Source organism: Labrus mixtus, chromosome 3, assembly GCF_963584025.1.
Source record: "Labrus mixtus chromosome 3, fLabMix1.1, whole genome shotgun sequence".
Classification (NCBI taxonomy): domain Eukaryota; kingdom Metazoa; phylum Chordata; class Actinopteri; order Labriformes; family Labridae; genus Labrus; species Labrus mixtus.
This window is the reverse complement of record NC_083614.1, coordinates 20,295,024-20,321,163: the sequence shown is the minus strand read 5'-3', so window position 1 is coordinate 20,321,163 and position 26,140 is coordinate 20,295,024. Positions and strand designations below refer to the sequence as shown.

At 39.0% G+C, this 26,140-nt stretch overlaps 1 protein-coding gene across 2 annotated transcripts in view; it reads right to left on the bottom strand.

Moving 5' to 3' along the window:
- negr1 (neuronal growth regulator 1) overlaps positions 1-11,399 on the bottom strand; it is a 141,826-nt gene extending 130,427 nt beyond the window's left edge. Inside the window, exon 1 of one of the 2 annotated variants that reach the window (XM_061033731.1) lies at positions 10,908-11,399. In XM_061033731.1, the coding sequence (XP_060889714.1) occupies positions 10,908-11,077 (170 nt within the window). In that variant the 5' untranslated portion in view covers positions 11,078-11,399. The remainder of the gene's footprint in view (positions 1-10,907) is intronic. The other variant, XM_061033733.1, reaches the window with a different exon arrangement.
- Positions 11,400-26,140: the final 14,741 nt, after the last annotated feature.

The window sequence follows — 26,140 nt, the reverse complement described above, 5'->3', positions numbered from 1 at the left end:
TGATCAAGGCTCCAAATGACTAAAACATTTTTATACAATGTATCTGCTTATTATATTATTGATCAATCACTACAAAGGTTGTGAACCAGTGCACAAAACAAAATCATTTCCAACCCCTCCTGACATCAGCCTGAACTTATTTATGTACCATAAAATTAGGAATATAGTCAGACTGCTACATAAAGCCTGGCATACACTGTACGATTTAAGGTAGATTTTTGAGTGGTACGACCAATTTTGAAGTTGGGTTGAATTTCAACCCAGTCACATGACGTTTGATGTGTAGTTTACACTAGGCACAATGGACTGATCAGCTGGTCCTGACCGATCTCATGATTTTCTATTTTTTTTAAGATTTATTTTTTGCTTTTTTATGCCTTTATTTCGAGATAGGACAGTGGATAGAATCGGAAATCAGGGAGACAGAGTGGGGAACGACATGCAGGAAAGGAGCCACACGTTGGATTCGAACCTGGGCCGCTTGGAGGACTACAGCCTCCATACATGGGGCGGGCGCACTATCCATATTGGAAAATGTGGTAGTACGACTGCACACACTCACACATTTAGAGCAGAGCCTCAAGCTAATTCCCCAACTTCAGGTATTTTTTTCCTGACGTGCACAGTCACAGTCAGCGTCTAAACAAACATGAAATAAATGTTGGCAGGATATATCTGCAGATTACCAGCTGAATGGAAATATTTAGAATGATTAGGCTACTAGTAGGCCAATTATTACTAGATCAGTCAAATTGCATATTATTTGAGTATCATTGTATTACTAGAGCTGTGCATCTTCACTCGTCTCACGATTCGATTCAATTACGATTATCCAGTCAACGATTTGATTCGAGTCACCGCCACAGCCCCCTTCTTTTAGTTAACTTGGACTTAAGACAGCGAGGCATCAGTTTAAACACACCTTTAGCTGTAATGAAGATGCTAATCCGTGCTGCAGTCAGCAAGCACAGGACCGGGACTCAATTTATGTTGTTTTCTGTCATAAATCCTTCTGTTAGCCTACGTTACTTTCATTACACACCACCGTGTGTGGTGAACTATATGTATATCTATCTACGCATCAAAGTTAGGTTTTTGGGGCTGTCCCAGAGGGGAAAAGGGTTTAACAGTTCTTCTGTGTGACAATTTCCATTGCATTTGGCAAGCTCCACAACATGCAGTTTCCTTGCAGCTGTGTAGGGCTTCCTGCGGAGTTTGCAACTCTGCTAGCTACCAGTACAGTAGTTGAGCTCTAGGCATACACTAACGTTGATAGTTGTGAAGTGTGAACCCACAGCCTGCAACATTTGCCTAGATCACACTGCACACCTCTGCTTGCCACTTTTTCTTTAACTGAGGAGAATTTTCAAATAAACAAGCACCCAACACAGTTTATTTGATTAACCGTACAGCACACCATTCTTTAAATGCATGATTATGATCTAATGAGGGAGAAAAGCTATTAAAAAAGTGTTGCAGCCAGCCTGGTCCGCTAAATTTCCGAGCAGTGAAGCGGCTACTAGCAATACGCAATGAACGGGGAGGAATTTCAATCACATCAAGTCGAGTGCAGTCGCTGATGGTGGTGGCTGCACTCTGGTAATGACAGCCCATGTCCGTGACGAAGACTTAGATAGATAAAAGCGCTATAAATATACCTCTAAGAATTTTATACAGGTATTAGTTGCAACGGTATATAGGACAGGGCCTACTTTTTAGATGGGGAAAATGTTTTATTAAAAGTTCGTAAAAGTCTGGATTTGATGATATGTTTCATGTTTGCAACTCTGACACCAGCATGGATAGCTGGAGAGAGAGATGTCAAGACTTATATAGGATGACACCAACTTTTTTCATCAAGTAATCATATTTTAACAAGCACAATGACAAGGTTCCACTGTCAACTAAAATGAAGTTGATACATAAACTCTGTACACTGATATTAGTGTGCTATATGCTTTGATGGAACGTGGTTATGTGAACTTGTAATGTAGATTGCTCATGGACAATGAGAACACTGCACTTTTCCCTTTACATCAAGTAGCTAGTTGTAACATGACCTCTTTGAATTATTTGTCCTACCTCTTTTCCTAGTCCTGCAACTTGACTACTGAACATACAGACATACATACGTCTAAATGTCAAATGCTGAATCAATATATCTTTCAGCTGTAGAGCAGGCCAAATACTAACGCAGAGCAAACTCTGTGGTGTTAACAGAGAGAACCAGGAAGCTCTACCATTCCTGCGTTGTGCCTAATCAAAATCACATTTGCCTTGGCTGCTTACTTTTAAATGCAATTAAGGAATGGAGAGTTGCAGAGAGAGAGCGAGTGATAGGTAGAGATAAGGTGAGGCAGAGAGACGGAGAGGTGTGGAGAGATCATGGTTCTTTTATAAATAGCATAAAACTCCCCCACACTTGCACACACCCCTGTTCTAAAATGAGTATCCTAATGAGCAGCAGATGATGAATTTACTGTTTAACATTAGCACAGATTGAGTCTATCTCCCTGGCATGTTGTGGATGGGACGAAGCTTGACAGCCTATTAGTGTCAAAGTTGTGTTCTCTATGTTTAGATTATGCCCTTTGTATTTTCTCAGGAGCTTCATTATCTGTTCAAACAATGTAGTGTATAATATGTAATGTATGTCTTTTAAGCCAGGGAAGGTGGGGGGGCTTTTCAATAACACGGCACCAACCTTTGTGACCGACGATAGTATCCTGTGTTCCCATAATATGTCAAGTGCTGAAGGGACTGTTTTAAATTACACTTGACAACACCAGATTTTGTTCTTTTTTAATTGGATCACTCTACAGTAGCAAACCATTTGTACCATCTGTGCAAAAAAGCAAAGAGTTAACAAATTGTTATTAATCTACAATTAAGCAGTAAGTAGACTGCTTTTCATCAACAACTAAATTAACTGAAATGCTTATTATTGAACGTTGCTTCAGTATTTCATCAGAACTGCTACAACATATAGAACATTAGGTAAATACTTTCTGTGCATAAAGTCTGGACAATATTAATGAATCTTTCTAACACATTAGGCTTTTATTAATCTCTGTGCTACCAGGCACTGGTGTTACCTTAACGCTGATCCCACTGGAAACAAAAGGTAACACTAGTCTCACTGATATTGATTTGCTCCGCTGCTTCTTTCTCCATTTACTAATAATTACCAATGCAGACTCCCCAATTACTCTGCTCCAACAAACATTTACAGCAGTCTGAAATCCACACACTCATTATGCAGATGACAGAGGGTGCAAGAGAGAAAAACAAAAACCCAAAACCTGCTCAGAGCAATTCCAATTAAAATTCTTTAGCCATGCCAACAGCCAAATGAATTATGACAATCTATCTCCTTTAGCTGCTGGAGTTTATAATCAATTGTGAGAGACCAGCCATCGTGAACATATAAATGAGCTTACTTAAGTGCTAAAACACAGATTACAGTCACAAATTGACTTTCTTAATTTGACAAATACCTTGATTGACAGTTGAAAACACAAAAAACATAATTATGATTTCAAAAAATCTGAATGGTGACATATGTGTGACTCACCAGGCACTTATCTTTTGAATCAGAGGAAATCTAACATTCAGAAGAGAGATGGAAATTGTTAACTTTTTAAAGAATCCAATGTAATATAGCATTAATGTATTAGTTGTATTCAGAAAGCTTTAACAGTAAAGCCAAAAGTGCTTGTTTGAAAGTTAAGTGATGTAAGGAGTCAAGAAGCTTTAAATCATGGTCCCTCAGAACAACATGCATGTTTAATTTTTACCAAAGGTACAGGATCAACGTTGAATTTCATTAAAGGACAAGAAAATACCCTGAGAACACGAGATGAAGTCCCGCTGGACCGTTTTAATTCACAAATGGGAATCACTAAGATAACCGTGCCAACACTTCTGATTTATCAAACCCCTGGGATCAACCTTATGTTTACCTGTGGTCTTTGCAGCCTCCAACCATGCTCACACATAAAGATCCTGCATTGGAGATAATGACATCAATGCAGGATCTTTATGTGTGAGCACTATCCTAAGAGAGTATCTGCTATAAAGGTTGTTCAGTTTTATGCAATTAACATTCATTAGTAGAAACAAAAAAGTAAGAAGCATATTTTCCTTTGTAGATTTTGGTCACAAACGTGTTATTGGATGACTGGTTTACTGCCTTAGGACTGATTGAATGACATATGACCATGCCTATACAGCGATTTCACAAAAGAGTATTTCTACTTTCCCTTAAAGTCGAGGTTGAGATGTTTTTCATGCTCAAAACAGCATGCAATGTGTACCACCCCTGTGCCTACACTCTTTGTTTCAAAGCTCCAGCATCACTCAGGCTCCAAACTCTGATGTCAGCAAGTTTTGTCTCTAACCTGCTGACATGAGAGGCATCAACACTTGCAAGGATGTAACTGGGCTCAACCGAGGAGGCATAGAAGAGATTACGCAATGTTGTCAGAGTAGCACAACTAATTATCATGAAACACAAGGAGATGCTAACTGATTGATTAGGAATTTAATTGAAGAAGCTCTAAGGAATCATTTCAGCTCAGTGATGAAAGAGGGGAAGTGTTGGCATACGATTTGGAGCAAAAAAGACGGCACACTGTTCAACAAAAGAGCTGGTTACAAGACATTTACGGTACTTGAAAAGAGCTTTAAATAAGAAAAGCTTAATCTACAAAAAAAGGACTATAGGAGAAAATCAGGGGTTGACATTAATCTAAATTTGCCAATGGCCCGATCATTGTAACCGCTGGCCCATGAACGTTACTTTTGATTCAAAGAATAACAGTCACCAATATACTCTTGAACCATTCTGATGCAAAAGTAAATTACAACTTTTAATTAATTGAGCTCTAGTTATAAAAAATATTTTGTATTTTTCTTATATTTATGTGCTCATGTTATTCACCATGCTGGTAACTGTAAGAGTCTACTTAATCTGATATTAATATGAGGCTGTGATAGAGCTGGAATCTCTCCTTCTTTCTTCTCTGTGAGAAACTCTTCCTCCTTAGATCTTTACTTTAGGAGCTAAGATGCTTTGTGAATAACTTTTATCTTTACCAGGATCTAGTCTTTAACTTTAAGGGGAAATTTAGCTGCAGCGTGTTCCAGCTCCTCCAGCTGTCTGCCACTGTGTCTGAAACTTGTCTCCCTTCTGTTTTCGTCATGCCCTGCTGTCACTCTCGATTCTTTCGGTGATTTTTTTCCTTTGAGTGCTGATTTAAGCCCGGCTTTTGTCGGGATCTGATGGTTTTAAAACCGTTTTACCAAACGTGTTTTTTATCAGAGAAAACCTGCGCTAGTGTGCAAGTGTACAATTCGAGAGTAGCGAGCGCGCTCGAGGGAGGGACAGCAGTGAAGCCGTCGGCTGCCTTTCAACTGTGAAAAACATGCGCTCGCACGAGCGCTTATGACACGTTGATGCTGTAGCAGTTATTAGCGCGACGTGACGCAGTCTATTTATTTTTTCAGCCAGTATTTTAACTGGCCCGAGCGGCCAGCTGAACGTGCAATCAGCTGGCCCGGACTCTGTCAATCATTCATCCGGGCCAGTTATAATGTCGAGCCCTGAGAAAATGCAACAAAAAAACATGACTTATGATGTAGTCTGTTGAATTTCAATTTGCATTTCTGCTATCTGCTGAAGTAATTTGTAAAAACCCATCAACAGTGTTCGTACTTATGTAATGGACAAGCATTTAAATAACAAGTGGTTAATAACAGGTTGGTCTGTTTAAATCCCAAAATGTTTCTAATCCAAACTTTCGATGATAAAAAAGTTTTCATTAAAAGTAGATATCTGTGCTTTTGAAGAATTCAGTAACTTCCCTTCAAAATTGCTGCAGATACAGAGCCGTGTTATTGCCTTTCTAGTCACTCGCTGTCAAGTTTAATTTGAGGCTTACAGCTTTCTCACAACACAAAAACACTCCTCGGAGATTCTCCTGTAGTATTACTGCAATTACGTGGTTGCTCCAGCTGGGAATGGAGCTCCATTTTCCACCCAAAATCATTTTCCGTATCCCCTATAATGGTAGTGATTATTAGAATATTAGAAAGATGCGTTAAACCCCAGCACAGCATCTATTACCGTCAAAAGGATTTACCTTGAGAAAGCATTCCCATTTAGGCTTTAATTCACCAGGGCACTCAATCACTTTAGTGCTAATTGAAACCTATTAGAAATAGAAATGCTTAATTTTCACAAAGTACAATGGATTGAATTGGCTGAAAAAAGACGGCTTTAAATGTAATCCATTTGGAAATGGTTTACAGTGTGTACATTTGTATTTAAATGTACGTTCGCCCCACTACATACTGGCAAGATGAGAACATAAATCATGACATGTGAAAAGAAAAAAATCTAATTTTCTCTTCCCTCCCAATACTAGTTTGAATGTTATCTGTTTATAAAAGATACAATTGTAATTTAACTTCGGCATCCTAATGGCTATCCTTGGGCTAAATGTTTGAACATTGGATTTATCTTAAAAGAACAGTTAACTATGTATGACTACACAGAAAAGACTAAAAGAACATTTCTGAGTTTCTCAGCATTGGGTGACAGTATTAATTGCTGCAACTTTATACGTTTTCGTCTAAAATAGATTAGGCTTTGAGTAACAAGCTGATGAACTTTTTTTTTAAAGTCATTACAGGCTTTACATTGAAGTGGATTCTGAGGAAGAGGTTAACCAGAGTTCTTAAAGGAGACAGCTGCTATGAATGCCTCTTAAGTAACTGCTCTAGCATGGCACCTTGCTGGCGGATTACCATTTGTACTGAAGTACATCTACTACAAATGGATGCCAGAATAATGAAACTGATAGTATAGCCTGGGCAGCAGAAAACATCATTGTTTAGAAGGAGGAGACAGACAGTTTAAATAAAAAAAACGTTACTATCTGGGCCATGACGACTTAATCTAGGAGCCCCTCCGTAACAATAGCCCCTCCCCCAAATCCATTGTTTCTCACCCTGACGATGTCTGTCCCTCGCCAGAAAAACGAGGTCAAACAATGTGCCTCACACTTGATCCTTAAGATGCTGGGACCATGGCTAGCATAAGGACTGTGAAAGGGAGCAACATGGTGCTGACAGCAACACTGATTGCATTAAACTTGTGCCTCGGCAATCATGTGAGAGGATTTTGGCGTGTAATTAACAGTGACAGACTCAGGTGTGCCCACAGATGTGTCATGAGTAGTAGAACAGGTTTTTTCCCCAAATGAGTGCATGAAACTGCTGATGGTTGGCAGCTAATGTTCAGGGTACACTATATCTGCAATATCTCCAAACAAGCAGCTGGAGATATAGTAGCATATTTTTTTTATTCAAAAGGCTATGGCCTAATTAAAAAAGTGATGAAATGCACAAAATGAAGTGTGTGTTTCTCAGCCGTTGTTAAGAGGTCTGTGTTAAGGAGGCAGTCAACAATTACTCTTTTAAATTGTGTCCTGTGGAGTGTAAACAGTCACGTTATACTCTTCTGTACTGCCTGATACCTGCACTCAGTTTGGAACACCAAGCCATTTCTGCTAGATGTTGTTGCCGGCACAAGTGCTTATAGAAAATGTCAAGACCTTTCAGAGCCACAGTAATGACACAGGTGAGGAAGATGATCCATTGCACCGTTTTTATCCAGGATGACGCTTGAAAAAGCAGCTTAAGGACCATCGTGTAGAGCCGGAAAAGATTTTCATCAACCGCTCTGTTGACACTGGGTAATGATTTTAGATTTATAAGAATACCGCAACTTTGGAACAAGTGACAGGTCAATTTTGCACCATTACTGAGACTAAGGGGCTGTAGTGCAGGCCTTGTTTTGTGGCTGAGGGCCAACTGTCAAAGTATATAACAAATATAAGCTACAATCGTTCTTGTATTCGTGTGTTTGTAGCCCTGCTCCATTTTTTTCGTGCTTCCCGTTATCTTCCTTTGTAGGACATAAAGTTAGCTTTTAAAGCACAATCAGTGTACCTTTGTTTAACTCTCACTCTATCATACATATTTTATTTGGAAAAAGAGCTGATCGCCAAAGCCAAGAGCACTTAGGTAGAAACACAGACATAATTCAAGAATAGCACAGCAAATTTTAACTGTATCGAATTAGTCTATGCTTAACATTTCAGCCTGCTCTGACTAAATTTACAGACACTGGCTCTGTGCTGTTGACTGCAGCTGCTTATCCGTGTGGAAGAGGCTGCCACTGATACCCTGTGTTTCCTGACAGCACAGGGAACTGTCTTTCATCTGGCTGTCCCCCTTAAATTCATAGCCAGATGAGTCATTTACTTGGAAGAGTCAAGGTTTATTCAACCGAATCCAAATGACAAGAAACCTGTAAAAGAAAATGGGGAAGAAGCGGATCAGTAGCTCCTCTAAACAATGTGCTCCCTGTAGATTTCCAGTATGTAAAAAAAGCAGCATATGTGCATAACTTGAATGCAGTCATGTACGACACCGTAACAGCAGCAGCAGCACAGCTCATTTCAAACAATAGGGCCTTTGTTAGAGGTTGAAATTGGCTACATCTAGGTAATCAAGAAAGATTAAAAGGATGATGATACACGTGAATCATTCCTCATCTTCGTGAGGCTCAAATCACTTAATTGATGTGGGCCCACTGTCCAACATGAATTAGGGTAGCTGTAATGCGGCGCAAAGAATTGAGGAGGTGGGGGAAATGAACATGTGACAGTGTCCACTCACCCCTGGGAGCTACTCCATAATCCAGAGGCAGTGACTAATTGCATGCTTCTGGGTTTGTCAGCATTTGAGAATGCTCTCATTTTTTAGCCAGCAATCAGCTTTGGGGCACGGCAAAATTGCCCTCTAATAGTCTGAGGTCTTGACAATAGAGAAACTCGACAAACAGACACTGTTTTCTTCACTGAGTCTCAATAAGAGATAGTTCATGCTTTGATGCCTGGCTCCCACGAGCATTGAACACGAAGAAGGGAGGAAAAAAACAGCCATGGTTCTTTGTGGCATGGCTTGACAAGACAGAGCAGCCTTTTGTCAACACTTTGCTGTCAAATATGTTTTTCCATGAGATGCAATCCAGAAAGGACAGTTGAGCAGTTTAAGAGGTTTACAATCTCAGTGAGGTCAACAGCTGCAGGTACAGCAAACTGATAACTTCACAGTGGCCGCATTCACAGGGTTGAAAAAAAAAAAAGTCAATGAATAGGTACGGCAAGCGCTGAATAACACATTAATAGACTGTAAGAACCTGGCATTGAAAGATTCGTGAAAATATTAGCACTATCCATTTCCTTGGTTTCTGGTTGGCATTTCCAGAGGGGATGACCTGCTGTTGAAGAGCTTTGCCTTATTAAGGGGTGGAAACTTGTTTATTGAGTTGATTCATAGCACAGGGATAATCTCTGGTCCAATAAACCATCAGGACTCAGGCAAAGCTTCCGCCTCCGATCACAGCCAAACCAGATTGACACCAGGGAATCAGACACCCCTCTCTAATGTGACAGGCAGAGGTGTAAGTCTCTTTGACAGGATGGCCCTCTAGGGTAAAGCAGGAAAATAGTAAAAATAGTGAGCACCCATTAGCTGTTGCCAAGGTAATTCTGTGAAGAGCACCAACACATTTTAACTACGCTTATAGTTGGACACTCATCTCTTCAGAGCCACTTTTCATGACCTTTTGACACAGAAATATTCCAGCTCTTCAGAAATGAAGTATAAAACAGTGACTAAAAGCTAACCTTCGGTGAACTTTACACACTTTTAGCTGCTCTGCATTCAGGTCTACACAGAGAATCTCTCCAAGTCAACATCCAAAAAAATTCACATTTGAATGTGGCCAGTCCCCCCAGCGTTCCCTTGGAGCCATCAAAGCGGATATTTGATATTGGTGGAACAAGACTTTATCACAGCCCTCCAAAGATTTTGCATCTTTTTTTTTTTTTCTGTTTCATTAAGAGTTTAGAATTTTCTTAAGAAATTAAAAAATACTACACAAGAGTTTTTCATGAGCAATTCCTGAAAAATATGTTTTATTTTCATAGAGGAGATCATTTTGAAACATGCATTACATTATCGTTTCAGTATTTTTAATGATTTTATTGACTGAATGCTGAGATTTACATGTAATTGTTTCAAACTGGTCCAAACCACGCCCGTGTCTCTTAATGTAGTAGTCCTGATGGGCAGCTACCTGTGCAGCTTGCATCGTAACGTACGTGACGGAGGGAGGATGGAGGAGAATGGAGCGTCACTGCCATAATAACTCGATTTTGATCAACAGAGACCGCAAACACAATCTTCAGCCTCGTTTTGAAACTGCGACATCACCTTGTTCAATCAGCAAAACTGTCAGAATAGCACTCCAATAGCCATCGACGCCGTTTTTGTATCCTAAGCTCCCTTTTTTAAACACCAATAGCGTTTGAAACAGTGAAACTAAGGATATAGCCTAACTAAGGATAACATACGCGATAGGCAGCGGTATGCTAATGTGGTATTTCAGGCGACACCGTCCCGCTAGAGCAGCTACAAAATCAGCCCCGCCATAAAATATCACATCGTCTGTGTTAGCTGGTGTACAGAAAGGAAAAGTGTGTCAGAAAACTTTGCGGTTTGCTGCACTTGTTCTAGGGGCAGCGTCCTGCTAAGCTGCCTCCGCTGCACTGTCCAGCCCCCCTGTCAGGCTAAAAACAAGGACGGGGTGGAGGGGAAAATGGCCTATTGTGTGTTTATCGCAGGCGATGTGTCTTTAAAAGTATATAGTAGACATGTTTAAAAGGATGAACAGCTGTTTAAGAGTCTGTGTGAAATTGGGTGTAGCTTTGGAGAACTCTGTCAGAAAGTGAGCGGGAGAAAGTGAAGTTGTGTTAGCTTGTTTTTTTTACCTCAGTAGAGCCGTGTCGCCTTGTCTGCTCACCACACTTTCAACCGACGAATAGTCCACAGTTTGTCCAGCGGGCAAACAGGACGGCAGAAAGCAGCACAGGCTGAGAATTATCGCAGTAAGCCACTGACCAGAGACACAAGCATCCTGCACCGCAATCATTATGTCCATCACAGCTGGGGTTTGTTGCCGCTTTTCTCTTAAGTCTTCTTGTTTCTAATTACAAAAAGGGCGTAGTGTTCGCTAAAAAAAAAAAAGAAAAAGAAACCTTTGACGTTTTTAAATTTCCACACTTTCCCTCCTCGGAGCCCCGTGAAGAAATGGTCCTCCGTGTAGTTTCCCAGGCTTGTTTAGCTGGATGTAGAGCTTCACTGTGCGGGGAAGCGTACTCTCCAGTGGCTTGCACACCATCTAGTGAGGAAACGCGATGTAAAATGGGAGCAGACCTAGAAGCAGACAACCCCCAGGCTCTGATCCTGTTGCCATGCGGCCGTTTCCCGGGCAACCCGTTCCCAGTGGCTCGTGCTGGATCAGTAAAACCGGAAGTTATTGATACAACCCATGAGCAATTACAGATATCGACCGGAGAACAATCCCAATAAGAAAACTAACAATGCGAACGTTTGGTTATGGAGCTGACAGAGTGTGACGCAAGTGTACCCCTTAGGATTACTTTGGAACAGATTCTAGACTGATACCAAAATAATGTCACAACTTAGGCTACATTCAATAGCCAATATATTACAAATTGAGTTTTTCCCCCCACAAAAACAAAATACTATCAAAGGTATTATTATTAATCCCTTTTGGGAGATTTTGTGAATATTACAATGATATTTCATTAAGCTAGGGAAACTGCCGCAACTAGGCTGTTATAGTTCCAGAACACACACACACACACACACACACACACACACACACACACACACACACACACACACACACACACACACACACACACACACACACACACACACACACACACAGACAGACAAAGAGACACAGAGGACATGCAAAGTTTGTTTTAGAGCATATAGCCCTCTGCATTGTGCTGCTCTAAGCCTTTTGACATAGCCCTAATACTTAACAGACTGTACAGTTGTAACCATGGAAATGACATACATTTCTTTGACGTGACATGCTGACATGGTGCCACTAAATTATTGACACATGACTTGCTGTAAACACAACAATAGCAAATCTTTTTTTTTTTTTTGTAGAAGCAAGAGTGTGCTTAAGATCCGTTCAGTTTAACTTTTTCAAAATTGTTATTTTTTTTGTAGTCTTGAGTTCACAGTATTGAGGTGAAATAAAATCTAAGTTCATCAATTGAAGATAGAAGGTAGAATATATTTCTATTGTGATTTTTCACCGATGCAATAGTTCACTTGAGGGGTTTCAGATGATTGGATTTTTGTAGTTTTGATTTCATATTCCATACAAAAACGTTCCTATTTTTCTACTCCTAATTCTATATACTGCTTTCTTCTATCCTCCATTTTTTCCCCCAAGAGGATCAATATAGTTTCATTATATCTTATCTTCAAATCTTATCTCATACACTACAGAGACGGGGTTCCAGGGTGTGATGTTATCAGGATGCACTGTCTGGAGCTACTCGTTGAAATTAAAAAGGGCGAGCAGCTCTGAACCCCTCAACACTTTGCCTCGGTTTTTACACAGAAACCAGCTTCACACTATTGGCTTGCTTTTGGGTACAACGCAAGCCTTAACCCTCCATAAATACATTCTGGGTGCGACTAGAGTTGCATTCTCATGTCGTTATTATTTACTCAAGAGATAAATTGTTTATTGAAGGGGTATGATAGAGTAGAGGTTGGGAAACATTTCTGTTTGCAGGCCAAGCGGCAACAGAGACCAAGAGCGCTGCTTTCCAGAGGTTACGAGAGACGTTTCTCTGTGCCAAGAATAAGTCAACAAGCAATGTTCCATGACAAGCAGCATCAAAAGAGAGGGTGTGAAAAGTTCATCCTGACATAAACACAATTATAATTTGCACAACTGATGCTCCCTCTGCTGTTAATAGCTGTGATAATACCATCAATAGTTCTATTCTTGTTCTGTGTCAGAGGTGTGTGGGGCTGAAACAGTGACATTTTGTCCACCCTTCTCTTTGTCAGTCCCAAGATATTTTTTTTCCTTTCCGCTGAGCCCTTCAACTTACCTCAGAAAATGAACCTTCCCATGCATGAAAGCCATAATTACTGTGACTCCATTTAGCTAGAACCCCGTGCAGAGAAGGGGCAGGAGAAGAGTGGCAGCCTCTAATATTCAACTCATAATAACCTCAGAAATTATGAACATGATGAAAGAGATCAGGCACTGGACTATCACATCGTCTGAGCTGTTTTTAAAGCAATGGATACCTCAAACGTGTCTTCACACTTAACATAACCAGTCCTCTTTTAGAAACCAGTCTCACAGTTAGAAAAAAATCAATGCATGCAATTTGCTTTAATAGGGAGGGAATGAAGTGACACATAAAAATAATCTTTTTTTTTTCTCAGGAGGAGGACATGTTTCTCTGTAAGCTTTAAATATGCTTCACAGTGTTATCGGCTTCTTTAAAAGCAAAGCATAAAACCAAGAAGAATGGCACTATTTGTATGTCACTTTTAGTGGTTATGGAGAATATCTGCAGCACTTAGACTGTGGTTATTGTCCTAATTGTGTGCTAATGGTGAAAAATCACTGAAGCATATGCTAACTTATTTTGACTCCTCTGAGTGAATAATGAGCATGAACCAAAGATCTTTTATTCATCTTTTGCTGTCATATTGCATGTTGTTTCAGTGTATTGTTAGACTTAACTCAGCAGCCCCCACCATCAGTTTAAGGGACTAATTTAACATGAGTGATGCCGTGTATTGAAAGCTTATTGTTTCCTGAAGTAGGTAAGTGCATGGCCATTTTTCTGTAATAGTGATTTGGTTGGCTATTATGATAATGGATGACACCCTGCCGGGAAGTGTGCCAATCGATCACAACAAACACCTAAATACCAATGCTGAGCACTTCTGTGAAAAGCATCCCTGTAGCCTGGGCTTTACACAACTTAAAGAGCTGTGAGGGAAAATGTAAAGATAAATGATCACCCGTGAAGTCACAAATAGACTAAGATTATAACGAGTATTTCAAGTAATGGCATATATACAAAGTTTGATGTAGAGATCCTTTCCATGTTAAGTTTCAAAGTTTACATTTTTTTTTTAAATCTAAATGGCAATTTAATGATACTAGCTCCTAATTAAAGACAGCTATATTTTAGCTGTGGCCAAACCTAAGAACCTGTGGGAAGACAGAATCACATTTTTTAGACTTTAATCAAACATATATAGAGATTTTAATCAACATCGTCTTTACAAAAGTGCAACGGAGGGCATTTAAACTCTTCAACAACTTTTTATCAGCAACTACTCCTGGTCAGGAGGTTGCAGTGCAGTAGTTCCCTCTCTACCATGATGCCTCCAAAAAGAATGGTGATAAGACTCCAGTGAGGCCTCAGTCATTTAAAAGGAAAATGAAAACCACTAGACAATGTCATGCACGTACAGGAAATTAATTATAATTAGCTTAGATTTAACTGAAGAGAGAAAAAAATGTCAAAGTGTTAGAAATGAATGTATCTGCAACAAGACTGTAGTTGGTATAGATTGAAGCTTTCTGAACTTTTTCACATGATAACGGTTATGTAATGGCAGTGTACTGGCAGGAAAAAGATCACTGAGTAACTCAGTCTGCCAGTTCAAAGGCTACACCATCTCAGCTATGGCATTTGTCTTCAAAAAAAAGACTAACCTGGCTTCCTAGGAAGTACAAGAAAAGCCTTGATGCCTTTCTTTTGCCCTGAGATCTTCACATAAGAAATTTCATTATTGTACATTTCAAGAACCACCACGTGTCCGGGGAGAGAGTAATGTATAACATTTCTCAAACTGTACCTTAAACTGTCAAAGTCCAAATGCACAATGTAGAGAGGACAAAACACATTTTGAATGAACTATAGAGTTTGATATATGTAGCCCTGCAGCAGTGATTTATTTTGAGCCTTTCTTTTCTTTGCTTTCCCTGCACTGCCCATGTGAGACAAAACCTCCAACCCTCATGAGTCACAACTGATTTGTACTTTCAGACAACACCTACAGCATTTCATACATGGTGGATGGTTCAAAAAGCTCTCCTGAGTCATTAAATATAGCAAGCAACTGATCTTCGAGCCCCGTGAGCAACATTTCCTGTGAACTTTCTCCAGGATTTGCAGCACAGGCAGACAAGTGAAATTAAAAGAGTGAGGGAATGAAAAGTTCATCTTGTCACAAAATATGTGGAGGATAGGCAGCGCTGAGACTTTACTGACATCTTCATAGGACGTGGTGGAGTTCCTTGTTCATTCTCATTGCTTAAATGTGGAGCAGCTGTCTGAAACAGTTGAGTGCCCAGTTGGCTGGATGCAGAGTGGTCCGCTGTGTATGGAGTATGCTTTAGGCCACATAATAATGAGACTCTGGGAACCAGCCGTGCATGAAGCCACATGAAACTATCATAACACTAAACTGGTTATTTACTGGTCATAAGCGGTAGTGTTATTTCTAAGAATACAGTGCAACACTTGCATGCACATTTATGATTCCACAACAATCAACAAAAACTTTAAAAAGTACAAGTTTTAGGCAAAAAAAAAAAAGAGTAAATCATGACTAATTTGGAGCTCAGAAATAAAGAAAACTCACGGTGAAGGGGTATCATAGCTGGTCCCTTTATCGCTAAAGGTTCCAAGTTTGGATTTTGAGTTTATCAGAATATGGTGTAAAAGTGCAATAGTAATTTATTTTTCTTCTCGCCGGGGACGCTATGACAAGCATATAACAAAACAATGTTCCTCCTAAAAGCACAAAGCATTTCCTCTTTTTCAGGGCAACATAAAATTGATATGGAGTCTTGTTTTACCCACTGTCAAATCAAAAAGTCCACTATTCCCTTTCCTTATTGCTAATTTCTTGGTCTCCACCACCTCCTGAGTAAAATGTCTAACTTTTCTGGAGATAATTGTTCCTTGATGTGTCTTTCTTCATCAATCAATATAAGTGTGTTGCATTTACTCCTCAGTATCCAAATGTATTTCTGTTTTAATCATTCTGTCTCGCTGAGTTTATTTAAAAGAAGACCTTTCTGTGTGTGCAGAGCAGCGTTAACCATCTAAGAAGCTCAGTGTGTGGGAAAGAGAAGTGTAACGCTGTCTTCCTACTCCCGAGGTTTTTCTTTTCTTGTGTTCTGCTCAAACAGCAGCCACAGGCAAACCAGCAGCTCCTGTTTGTTTTCTTTGATTGTCTGAGCTAGCATGGCAAAGCCCCCCTCCCCCCCCCCTCCCCTCTGTATATACCAAAAAGGTTTTCTTTCACCAGACAAATGTTTAGTGCCTCTGCCAGGACTGAACTCACTGAATCATCGTTTCTTCCCAGACACTTAAGTACAACTTCAGTTGTAATATTTCTTCTGTTGAGAAGGTGTTCAACATAACCCTTGTGGAGAAAACAAGATGCTCAACAAAAGTTTTTATTTACAGTAGCCTCTGTAGATTTATTTTAAGGTGTCGAACTCATCACTGCTCCATGTACGACACCTTGAACTGGTTACCTCCGAATGCAAGAAGACATTACCACTGGCTCCAATGTATTTTCAAATGTATCCACTTCAATTTTCCCTTTTATTTAAAACAATATTTGAGACCATACAATTCCTCATATTCTTTAAGACATATCAGCAGCCATATTTTCTAGTTCCCAAAACCAATAAAGAAATCTGCAGATGAGCATTTAAATATAAAGCTCCCTCTGACTTGAACAATCTAACAATAAATTCACTACACCTTTTTAACAAATCACTACTACCTTTTCTCACAAAATCATGCTGCTGCTTCTAATGGTTATGTCCTCTTGCGCCCTTAATATCATATATTTTGTTTTCTTGATTGCATTATGTTTATCTAACTCGGATGGTTTTGTGTGGGTGCTGTGTTTTAGAGTATTTCGGTCTGCATGGCACCCAACATTGGAGTGCCTTTAAGTCAAAATATGTGTCAATACTTTATAATGAAGGCTATATGAACTGAGAACACTCTTTAATTTCATTTTAATTTATTTAATGTCAGAAATGTTTGGGGGCTAGGTCCCAGACATCTTAGTTATGATCTAAAGAATGAAGGTACAACATCTGTACCATGAGAGCGGGCTGGAAGTACGGATCATTTTATGAATAATCCAGGTGTTTTCATTGTTGTTGTGTTTGTTTTTTTTACATAAACATTCGGTGTTTGACATTTTTACCGCTGTCCCTCTACACAGAGATAAAAATTGTATCTTTGAAGAAGTTATCTTAAGTTTCTATAAAACTGATGGACAAACGAGAGCTCAAGCTCAATTCAAAATCTGTGAAAAAAGACACAAAATAATCTGTATGCAAATGACACTTTTCTTTCCAGATAAGAAGCATTGTTGTTTCTGTTTGTAATGCCAGTATAATTGTCCACTGGCGTTTCAGCTGACTTTCATTGCCTCTTTAGTGGAGAGAAAAAAGAGGTGGAACACATCAGTTGTAATTCAATCCTTCATCCTATAGTCAATCATTTGATGTCAGTCTACTATAATTTTTGATTGATACTTTGGCAGATATCTGCATTCAAGTTCATAAAACTGCTCATATAAATCACCTCTTTACTCCAACTTCATAAAAGCTTCTCAAGCTAGGAGTCAGACTGTGAATACTTGTAAAACATGGAAAAGGATGTCTTGAACAGAAGTCCTTCATTGCTCATCGCTGACCACACCTAGAAGTTTTTTTAAGAGCAAGTATTGCTCTTAAAATATTGTTTTCAGACAATAGCCAATGTGTTCTGAGATTTCACTCAATGGAAAAAACTTTATAATTTTATGCATCCCAAATGAAAAACAAATGCAGTTGTGTTTGTATGTGTTGTAAATTAAGTCTTGTGAGATTAAATAGTTAAGATGTCACCAAGAAATTTAATTTATTGGGAATTAACCCCAAAGCCGAGTTAGATGCGACCTTTTAAGGTATTCAAAACAGCAACCCAGGTCATTAAAGATAATCACTTTATATTGAACCTTTTTAAAAGAGGGACTCAAGTTTAAGACAGATTCACAAACCAGCAAAGGTCAGAGCAGATGTCTTAAGCTCCTGAAAATAATGATCATATAGAAAATGTTCGTATAATGAACATCTGTTCTTTCAAAGCCATCAGAATGAAATAGTATTAATAGTACTTAGAATGTCAATGGAACTCAGACGTGCCTGTGATTATTGAAATGAGAAATGACAGCCATAGGAAGGTCTAAGTTTAAACACAGCATGGGCACTGAGGGAAATGAGCGAGAGAAAATATTATCACCAGAGGGTTTTTTTTCTCATTCAATAGCAGACAGCTCAGGGTGAATGTGGTAATGTAGAAAGCATGGTACTGAAATCTTTCATGTTCTTTAAAAAATGGAGAGGAGGACCCAAGTGCAGCTTACCAAAATATTGAATTAAACAAAAAGGCAAAAACAAAGCTTACTTCTTTAGAGTCCAAAAAAATGTCCAAACTGAAAAAATCCACAAAAGGTCAAAAACACAAGGAGCCACGAGGAAACAGCAGACAACATGGGTAGGACCCTCAAAATGGAGGGAAACCAGACAACCACTGGGGACAAGAACTACAAAATAAAACAGGAAACACTATGGACCCAAGAGAACTCAAGAATATAAGAGTAACAATTCACACACGGACATAGAGAAACACCAGGATCTAAACTCTAAATATATACAGCATACAAAACTAAAAAAGACCAAATCATGTCAGAAATCCTTTTTTTTTTAAAGATGCCCTTTTATGTAAGATAGAAGTGATGACCAACAGTCTAAATTCTGCTGCAGCTTTGACTAGATCTAATCCTTGGTGATTGTTGCAAGCAAATCTACGCCTCACTGCCCGTTGGCTGTACTCACGACTCAGCCTTTTTTGGATTCAGTTTCACGCCTTCGAAGCTTAGAAAATCTATTGGTTTCAATGAGGGGATTGTCAAGAGGCTGTTCTGTTTGGTACAAAAGCATGACCTTCACACCAGAATACAGGAAGTTAATTTTACATCTCATTTAGGGTTGAGTTTCAGAGCCGTGCAGCTCCCCTGCAGACAGCTGTCATAGAAAAGTGGGGTCTTCATAGCCCGGTTTAATCTGTCTGACCTTCTGGCACAGAGAAATAGATTACCTACTGCACCCCCAGAGTCTCCGCTCTAACTACCTGTGCTGCCTTATGCATACCAAAGAGGACATCAGAGAGGCCACTCATTAGACGCTTTGTGTACATCATTAGACCTATTTTGTATTTGATCAATATGAGGAACAATGATGTTTATCTGTGTTCTTCACAAACAAGTCCTTTTGATTATTGGATGAGCTCGTGTGAATGTGAAGAATTGCTAATCAAATCAATTCGGAAATCCTCTTTGTGTTCCTGAAATAAGGGAGGTGACTACACATAATACAAGGTTATTGACTATGTGGGTCCATCCACAGAAACAAAGTTTTCCTCCCCAAAAAAATCTGCATGTATTTAAAAATAAAACAGCAAAATAATAAAGATCGTATAACAAGTTTCTAAGAAGCAATTTGAAAAAATAACCCGCCAACTTAATGTAAAGAACAAAAGTCTGTTATGGATTAAAAAGCAATCACCTTGTGTACTCATTAACAGATGAATGCATGTTGAGGGGGACGAAAGAAAGAACTAATGGTGTGAATAAATAACTCAACAAAACCTGATGCTTTGACGTTTTTACATTTCTTTCCCTACTCCTTCTTAGTATACCTCGCACATTCAACCTCAGGAGAACAACGGATGTGTCATATTTTACCTGAAATTGGCTAGATTGGAAGATTCAGGAGGAAATAATGAGAAGTGATTCGGCAAAGCTTAGATGGAGATGAAAAGCCTGAGGGTATAGTGAACACTCTAAAAAGTGCAGAGTATAGTCTCCAGATTGGATGAGCCGTATATTCATGGCAAGCATATAAAATCCAATTTATTTGACTGCTACCAGCCCCCATGTGTGCTTTATTGGAAGGCTGACCCTGACTTGACCTAAGACAAACAAAGCCACTGTGTATTGGTCACCTTTTACATCTAAATACAAAAAGGGATGAAACAAACTATTACAGTTTTATACGTCCTTTATAGCAGAAGTCGTCTTTTGTACCCCCTTGTGTTTACTCTTGAGGCTGATAAAATTCCAGGCTATTTAATTCCAAAATGGTTCAAGAGATGGAAGAGGGACATTCGAATACAACAACATGAATAACTATTCAAACTGAAGAGATCCAAGTCATTTTGTTACCAGCTCTGTTCTGTGGTCACAAATGTAGTTTTTTTTTTACATTGTTTTGACTCGGGCACAAACTCAAGTTCCTCTCTTTTCCCCTACGGTTGACAACCCCCGCAACCCTCAACGGGATGGTGAGGATAGAGGCGAACATGTCAGCATGAAATGAAATGCTCTCTATCTCCTGAGGGAGATCCCCGCTCTATGTGGCCCGCCACTCAAGGGGAAATTACATTGTGGCATACACGGATTTGTGGTTAAACTCGTGTGAAAACATGGACGTTTGACTGTGAACTTATATATTGTTCCTGCGCTGGGGAAAGATTGCCGTAAACCTGTTTGAGTGTAGTTAACTAATCGTTCCATCTGTCTTTGTGTGTGATTGAATGCCAGATTAGAGCACTAATCCCTGATCGCTGATAGTAGATGAGGCTTAATCCATGAGAATTTTGATTGAGGCATCCTGAGTGAACATATCTGCTTGATACAATGCTCGACAAGCTCCTCAAATGATTGTCAAGCTCCACAAGATAAGAAGGCGGGTTTTAAGGTGGTTGTTAACTGATCAAACAAACTCGACTTTTTAATCTGATATAACAAAGCTTTTCCCATTTGATACTGGGAAATTAACAGATTCAAAATATTTGTATTCAGCAAATTTGGTTCCATAAGTGACCTGCCATTTGTGGATGTATCACACTGGATGTAAGATGCATTAAAGGTCCCATATTATGCTTGTTCTGGTTTTATATGCTCTTTAGTGTGTTTTCCATGTGTCCTGTGCATGTTTAGGCACATCTATGTGCAAAAATTCAAAGTCTGCGGAAACGCGGCTTCTCCTACGTCCTCCTGTTAGCTGTAGCATTAGCCGCATGTAAAGCTCGGTTCTAGCCCCCCTCAAAAAAAATTTGTCAGTGCGACGTCATTGTCAGTGTGAGATCACTGATCTAAACCGATTTGCTCATTGTGGCAAGCCCAGCAGCTCATGTTGAAATTTCCGAGACGCGTGCTGAGCAACTGACCAATAACGACAGAGCGGATCGGCAGACCAATCAGAGCAGACTTGGCCCACATGGGGTCTAACAGTGGGGGCTCAGCAGAGCGCAGCTGATGGACTCAGAGCGTAGAAGGAGCAAGGAGGAGCAGTACATGAAAACAGACACTTTTTTCAGACTTTAGCTATTGTGAACGTACAAAAGTAGGTGCATAGATTAAATACACGAACCCCAAAAAGGGCAGAATATGGGCTCTTTAACCTCATCAGGAAACAGGTTACTATTGTTTCTGTTGCTATGCCTGTCCAACTTTCGATTCTAATGTAGAATTATTACACTGGCCAGTTTGGGACACATGCTGATTCAAACTGGCTTCTTATTTGTAGCCAGTCTGTTAATTGTGTATAGATATATACATCTTCAAGTAGTTGTAGATATATGCAAAACTATTAAAGTAATGGGAACACAATGTTAGAATAATCCAAAATAATTTACATGATAGCTCATTTTAAAACACCACTGGAAGATGGCATTGTCATTAATCATTGCAACAATTAGCCTTCGAATATATTACAGCTTTGTTTATTGTTTTGGAAACAACATTTTCTTCCCAAATGTGGGCAATGTAGTTTTTTTTTTTACTGGAGTTGGTAGTTACTAGAATGTGGCAGTGTTGTGGAAATGATTTTTTTGTTGCAGAATTTGGTAGAGTGTTAAAATGAGGTATTGAAGTGGACAGAGCAAGGAACATTACCCCTAACTTATGGTCTTGCCAGTCTTTCAGTGACTACTGGAGACCAAAGGTGGCTAGCCTTACTTGCTAACATTGTTGCTCACTGAACATAGACACACTATTTCATTGACTTGCTGATGGGGGTGTTTTTTTAAAAGAATAGAAAAATGCTTTGCTCTCCAAACTCTTTAAATGCTGAGTGTTTACCAAATGACCAAAGGGCGAGTAATTATAAGAGTTGATTATTATTTCATTTGGATTGTGTTTATGCCATAATAATTACATGATCACTCACAGCATAGAGGCCTTCAGTAGTCATCACACATAACTTTCACAGTGAAGGCACAAATTCGTCATTTATCCTTTTAAAAAGACCCTTTCAAAAGTCACGTTTGTGTGGTTTTAAATGAATACATGAAATGAACCTTTTGGATATTCTGAAAAAACAACACTTCCATTAGGACTCATTTTATTACTGCTTTCATTTTATTCTAAATACTTTCTTTGGTGTCATAAATAACTTTTCAAATGCTCCCACATTTTAGACTATACAGTGTATCTTCATTTTCATGCTTTGTTAAAAGTTTTACACTGAAGTAACTCTCTATTCTCACAAAAAGTCAAAAGGCAAATTTCTTCCTCAGCTGAAAAGTAACTGTACAGTTTTGCAGTCTGACCACATATTAATGTTTAAATGAGGAGCGTCCTTATCTGAATGCTCAATGCTGCTTCTTTGTGCCATTATTTCAAGTCTTTCTCTACCAACTGTCAGCTTTTTTTGTTGCCTAAGGCAATTATATATTTAATTGAGCCTGTTCAGTGTTTAATTGGACACCTTTTCCCCATCATATAACATTATTCACAATCTTATAAATATTTTTGAACTCTGTCAGGCTCATAAAGACTTGAAATTACCCAGCCACCTGCCTGCAAATGTGACAGGAGGATAATAAAACTCTCATGAACGGTTCTGTGTAAGAGCGAAAACATGCTTTTTGAAAATATTGTTGCAAATCTTAATGACAATAAATTGTAAGGTTATAATGTTTTTATGTCAATCCATTTGAAGCCAATCTTAAATGAAAAAGCAATTTGAATAAGTTGTAAACAGTTCAAAAGTAATAAGATGGGTTGGAGTCGGGGTTGGATGAGGAATGCTGCGTAAAGTCAAAGTGGCAACCTCTAGTGTTGAAAAATGAAGCCGATGAGGAAGTACAAAAACCTGCAGTTCCTTGAGTGTCCACTTAAGGCTGCCTGCAGAAGCCCTGGAAGCACACCCATTCAAGATGCCTGTTTTTACAGCACAAGTGATTTTTATTATAACTCATCTGTTGAGATTTCATGAAGGATGTGAGTTTTTGATAATAAAGTGCGTGGCTGATGAGACAGGGTCAGTGTATTTGTTAGTCAGGAGGCTTCTGACCCGCCTCAGCTCTATCTCTTTACCTGTTGTTCACCTGACCGAGATTTAGGTTGAGAAAGCATTTTTCCAATTTGCTGCATTGACAGGTTTCAAGCAGCCCCTTCAGTAACCAATGGGTGACTTCACTGAAGCGTCGTCCATGTTAATTCACAGTCTATGGTGTAGTCACTTTGAACATTTTTTAAATATTTTTTCCTTTTACAGTTTACATTTGAGCCACCAAGAATCTACTTTGGCCATCAAACATAGGGCTTGGTATCCTCCTGCCAGTGCTTAAGAGATATTACAGAAGCATCAAGCCCTGTCTATTCTGAAAGATTTTCAGTTTACCCTTTTTGTAAAAAAGAAAAAAAAGGAAAACAGTCAGAGGTCAGCTTAAATACAAAACAGAATAGTTGAAGTAGACAAAAGAAAAGCAAAAACTGGCCCTGTTTTATGTCTTACCTTTAATATGCTTTTTGTTACTAAAACTCAATCTGAAACTATTTTATGGGCAAAGATTGTGTGTTGGAGGATACAAGTAAGTAATTGTTTTTCACCAGCTGCAGAGTAGTTGTTACCTGCGTTATTGTTCAATAATTTACTTTTATGATTAAAGAGGACAAAGCATTGGAAGCTTTGTTTCAAGAAAATAAAAAGAAACTTGGGATGCCGTGGCCTAGTGGTTAGTTCGTACAGCCCATGTACAGAGGCTAGGCCTCAAGGTGAGCAGTCTAGGTTTTAATCCAACATGTAACTCCTTTCCCCCCATGTCATTCCCAAGTCTCTCTATTACCGATTTACAACTCCAACCACTGTCCTTTCTCTGTAATAAAGACATAAAAAGGGGGGGGGGGCTTAAATGTTACAATACAGAGTTTAAATCAAGGTAAAAAGATGAAAAAATTATAATAACAGAAGAAATGAAAAATTGATTGCAAAAGTAGCACATTATTGTACACTGCAGCAGGAAGAATAATGCTTTATTTCTTCTGGTCAACCTTCAACATGTGTTCATCTCTTCTCCTGAAAGATATTTATCCTCTTTACAAACCAAACATGGTTTCACATGATGAATTATTCAAAGAAATCTTCAAGATCGAGTTATGCTTCAGTGTAATTGCTTTGAAAGGGAAGGCTTCGCTGAGCTATGCCTGGGTCTTGACAGTTTATGAATTCAAAGTAGCCTGTCATCACATTCTTACATCTCTATTGCTGTTTGGCAGATCACGAGGTTAAACATTTAATGAGTGTCACATCAATAAGCATCAGAAATCCATATAGTGCACATTGACAGTCAGACTGAAAAAAAAAAAACAATCTGCCAAAGCCCAAAGCACACCCCCCCAAAAAATATCCAGACATTTTCAAACCAGAAGTTTCAGACAGCTTATCTTTCTGTGAGGGCAGACATATCAAAGTGCATTCTGAGATTTTTATATTCTAATAAAGTTGACATTTAAGTATCTTGAGAAAAAAGAATTGTGATATGGTGGCCTGATGACACTTTTAGAAAATGTGCAAGATAACTTCAAAAATATTGGGACATGAGTATTTTTATGTATAAAGTCCAAAAACATACTTTGTATTCAGGATATAAGAGACATAATACAGTCCTAGAGGAGAGCTTACCTTGTAGCATTTAGTTAAAGTGTATTCATTTGTACATAAAGCCCAGGGTACATAAAGGCTGCTGCTCAGACATCACAGAGGATCTTCTCTCATCAGAGCTACTTATTGTTCTCTGGGAAAAAAAGCAATTTCAACCAAGTACACATCTAATACATAATTGTGAAGTGGCCTGTGCCGATGCTATATCCCTAATATGAAGGCAATTTGTCGTGGAGGGATTCAAGTCAACATGAGGCCACAGGAAATCAATAAAAAGGCAGAGCCTAATGATGGAGCTCCTAAAAAACTCTAACATTACAGCGCTGTCTCTCCTGACCGTGTGAGAGCCTGACACATTAAATGAAAAACTCCATTCGTATTCTGCACCGTGATGCTGGGATAGAGTGAAGACAATGGTTTGTGCTCTCACCTTTTCCAAATAAATGTGGATTATACTCATGATTAATGTCATTTCTGCTCAGGACAAACTTATTTTAGTTCCATGCCCAAAATGACAAATTGCAATGTTGTGTGTGTATATGTGAGATCAGTTGTATGCATGGTTTCATCTGGGTTATTTATCCAGGGCAGCTCTGACCGATATTCTCTTGAAAATCAGGGAGTGGGTGCAATGTATCCCTTCTGTATGATCCTCAAAACTGCTAACTTTTAGCTGTGAGCTGATCTGGCAACAGAAGGAGCTCTGTAGTGTTAAGAGAGATTTTGAGCCAGTGAGCTCGAAGACAAACATGCAGTGCATTTCTGCTTATATGGTAATGCTTACTCTACAAGGATTTTGCCAATATGGGCTTAATGTTGTTTTGGTTAGAGGCTTATAGCCGATTATTTGAAAGAATTAGTCTTTCCATTTGACCTTTTTAATTCCAAAACCTCTCATCTATTTAAGAGAGAAAGCTTTTCAAAAATGTTCAATGTTGGGGGAGTTTCTAAGATGCATATACTGTTCTATCATATACTGAATAACTAGTTAATTAAGATGATTAAGCCTTGTTCTCAAACAAAGTATCCCATACACTAATACTGGTATACCTCACATTCAGTTGTTTCCATACAGATACTGGCATCCAATAACAGTGC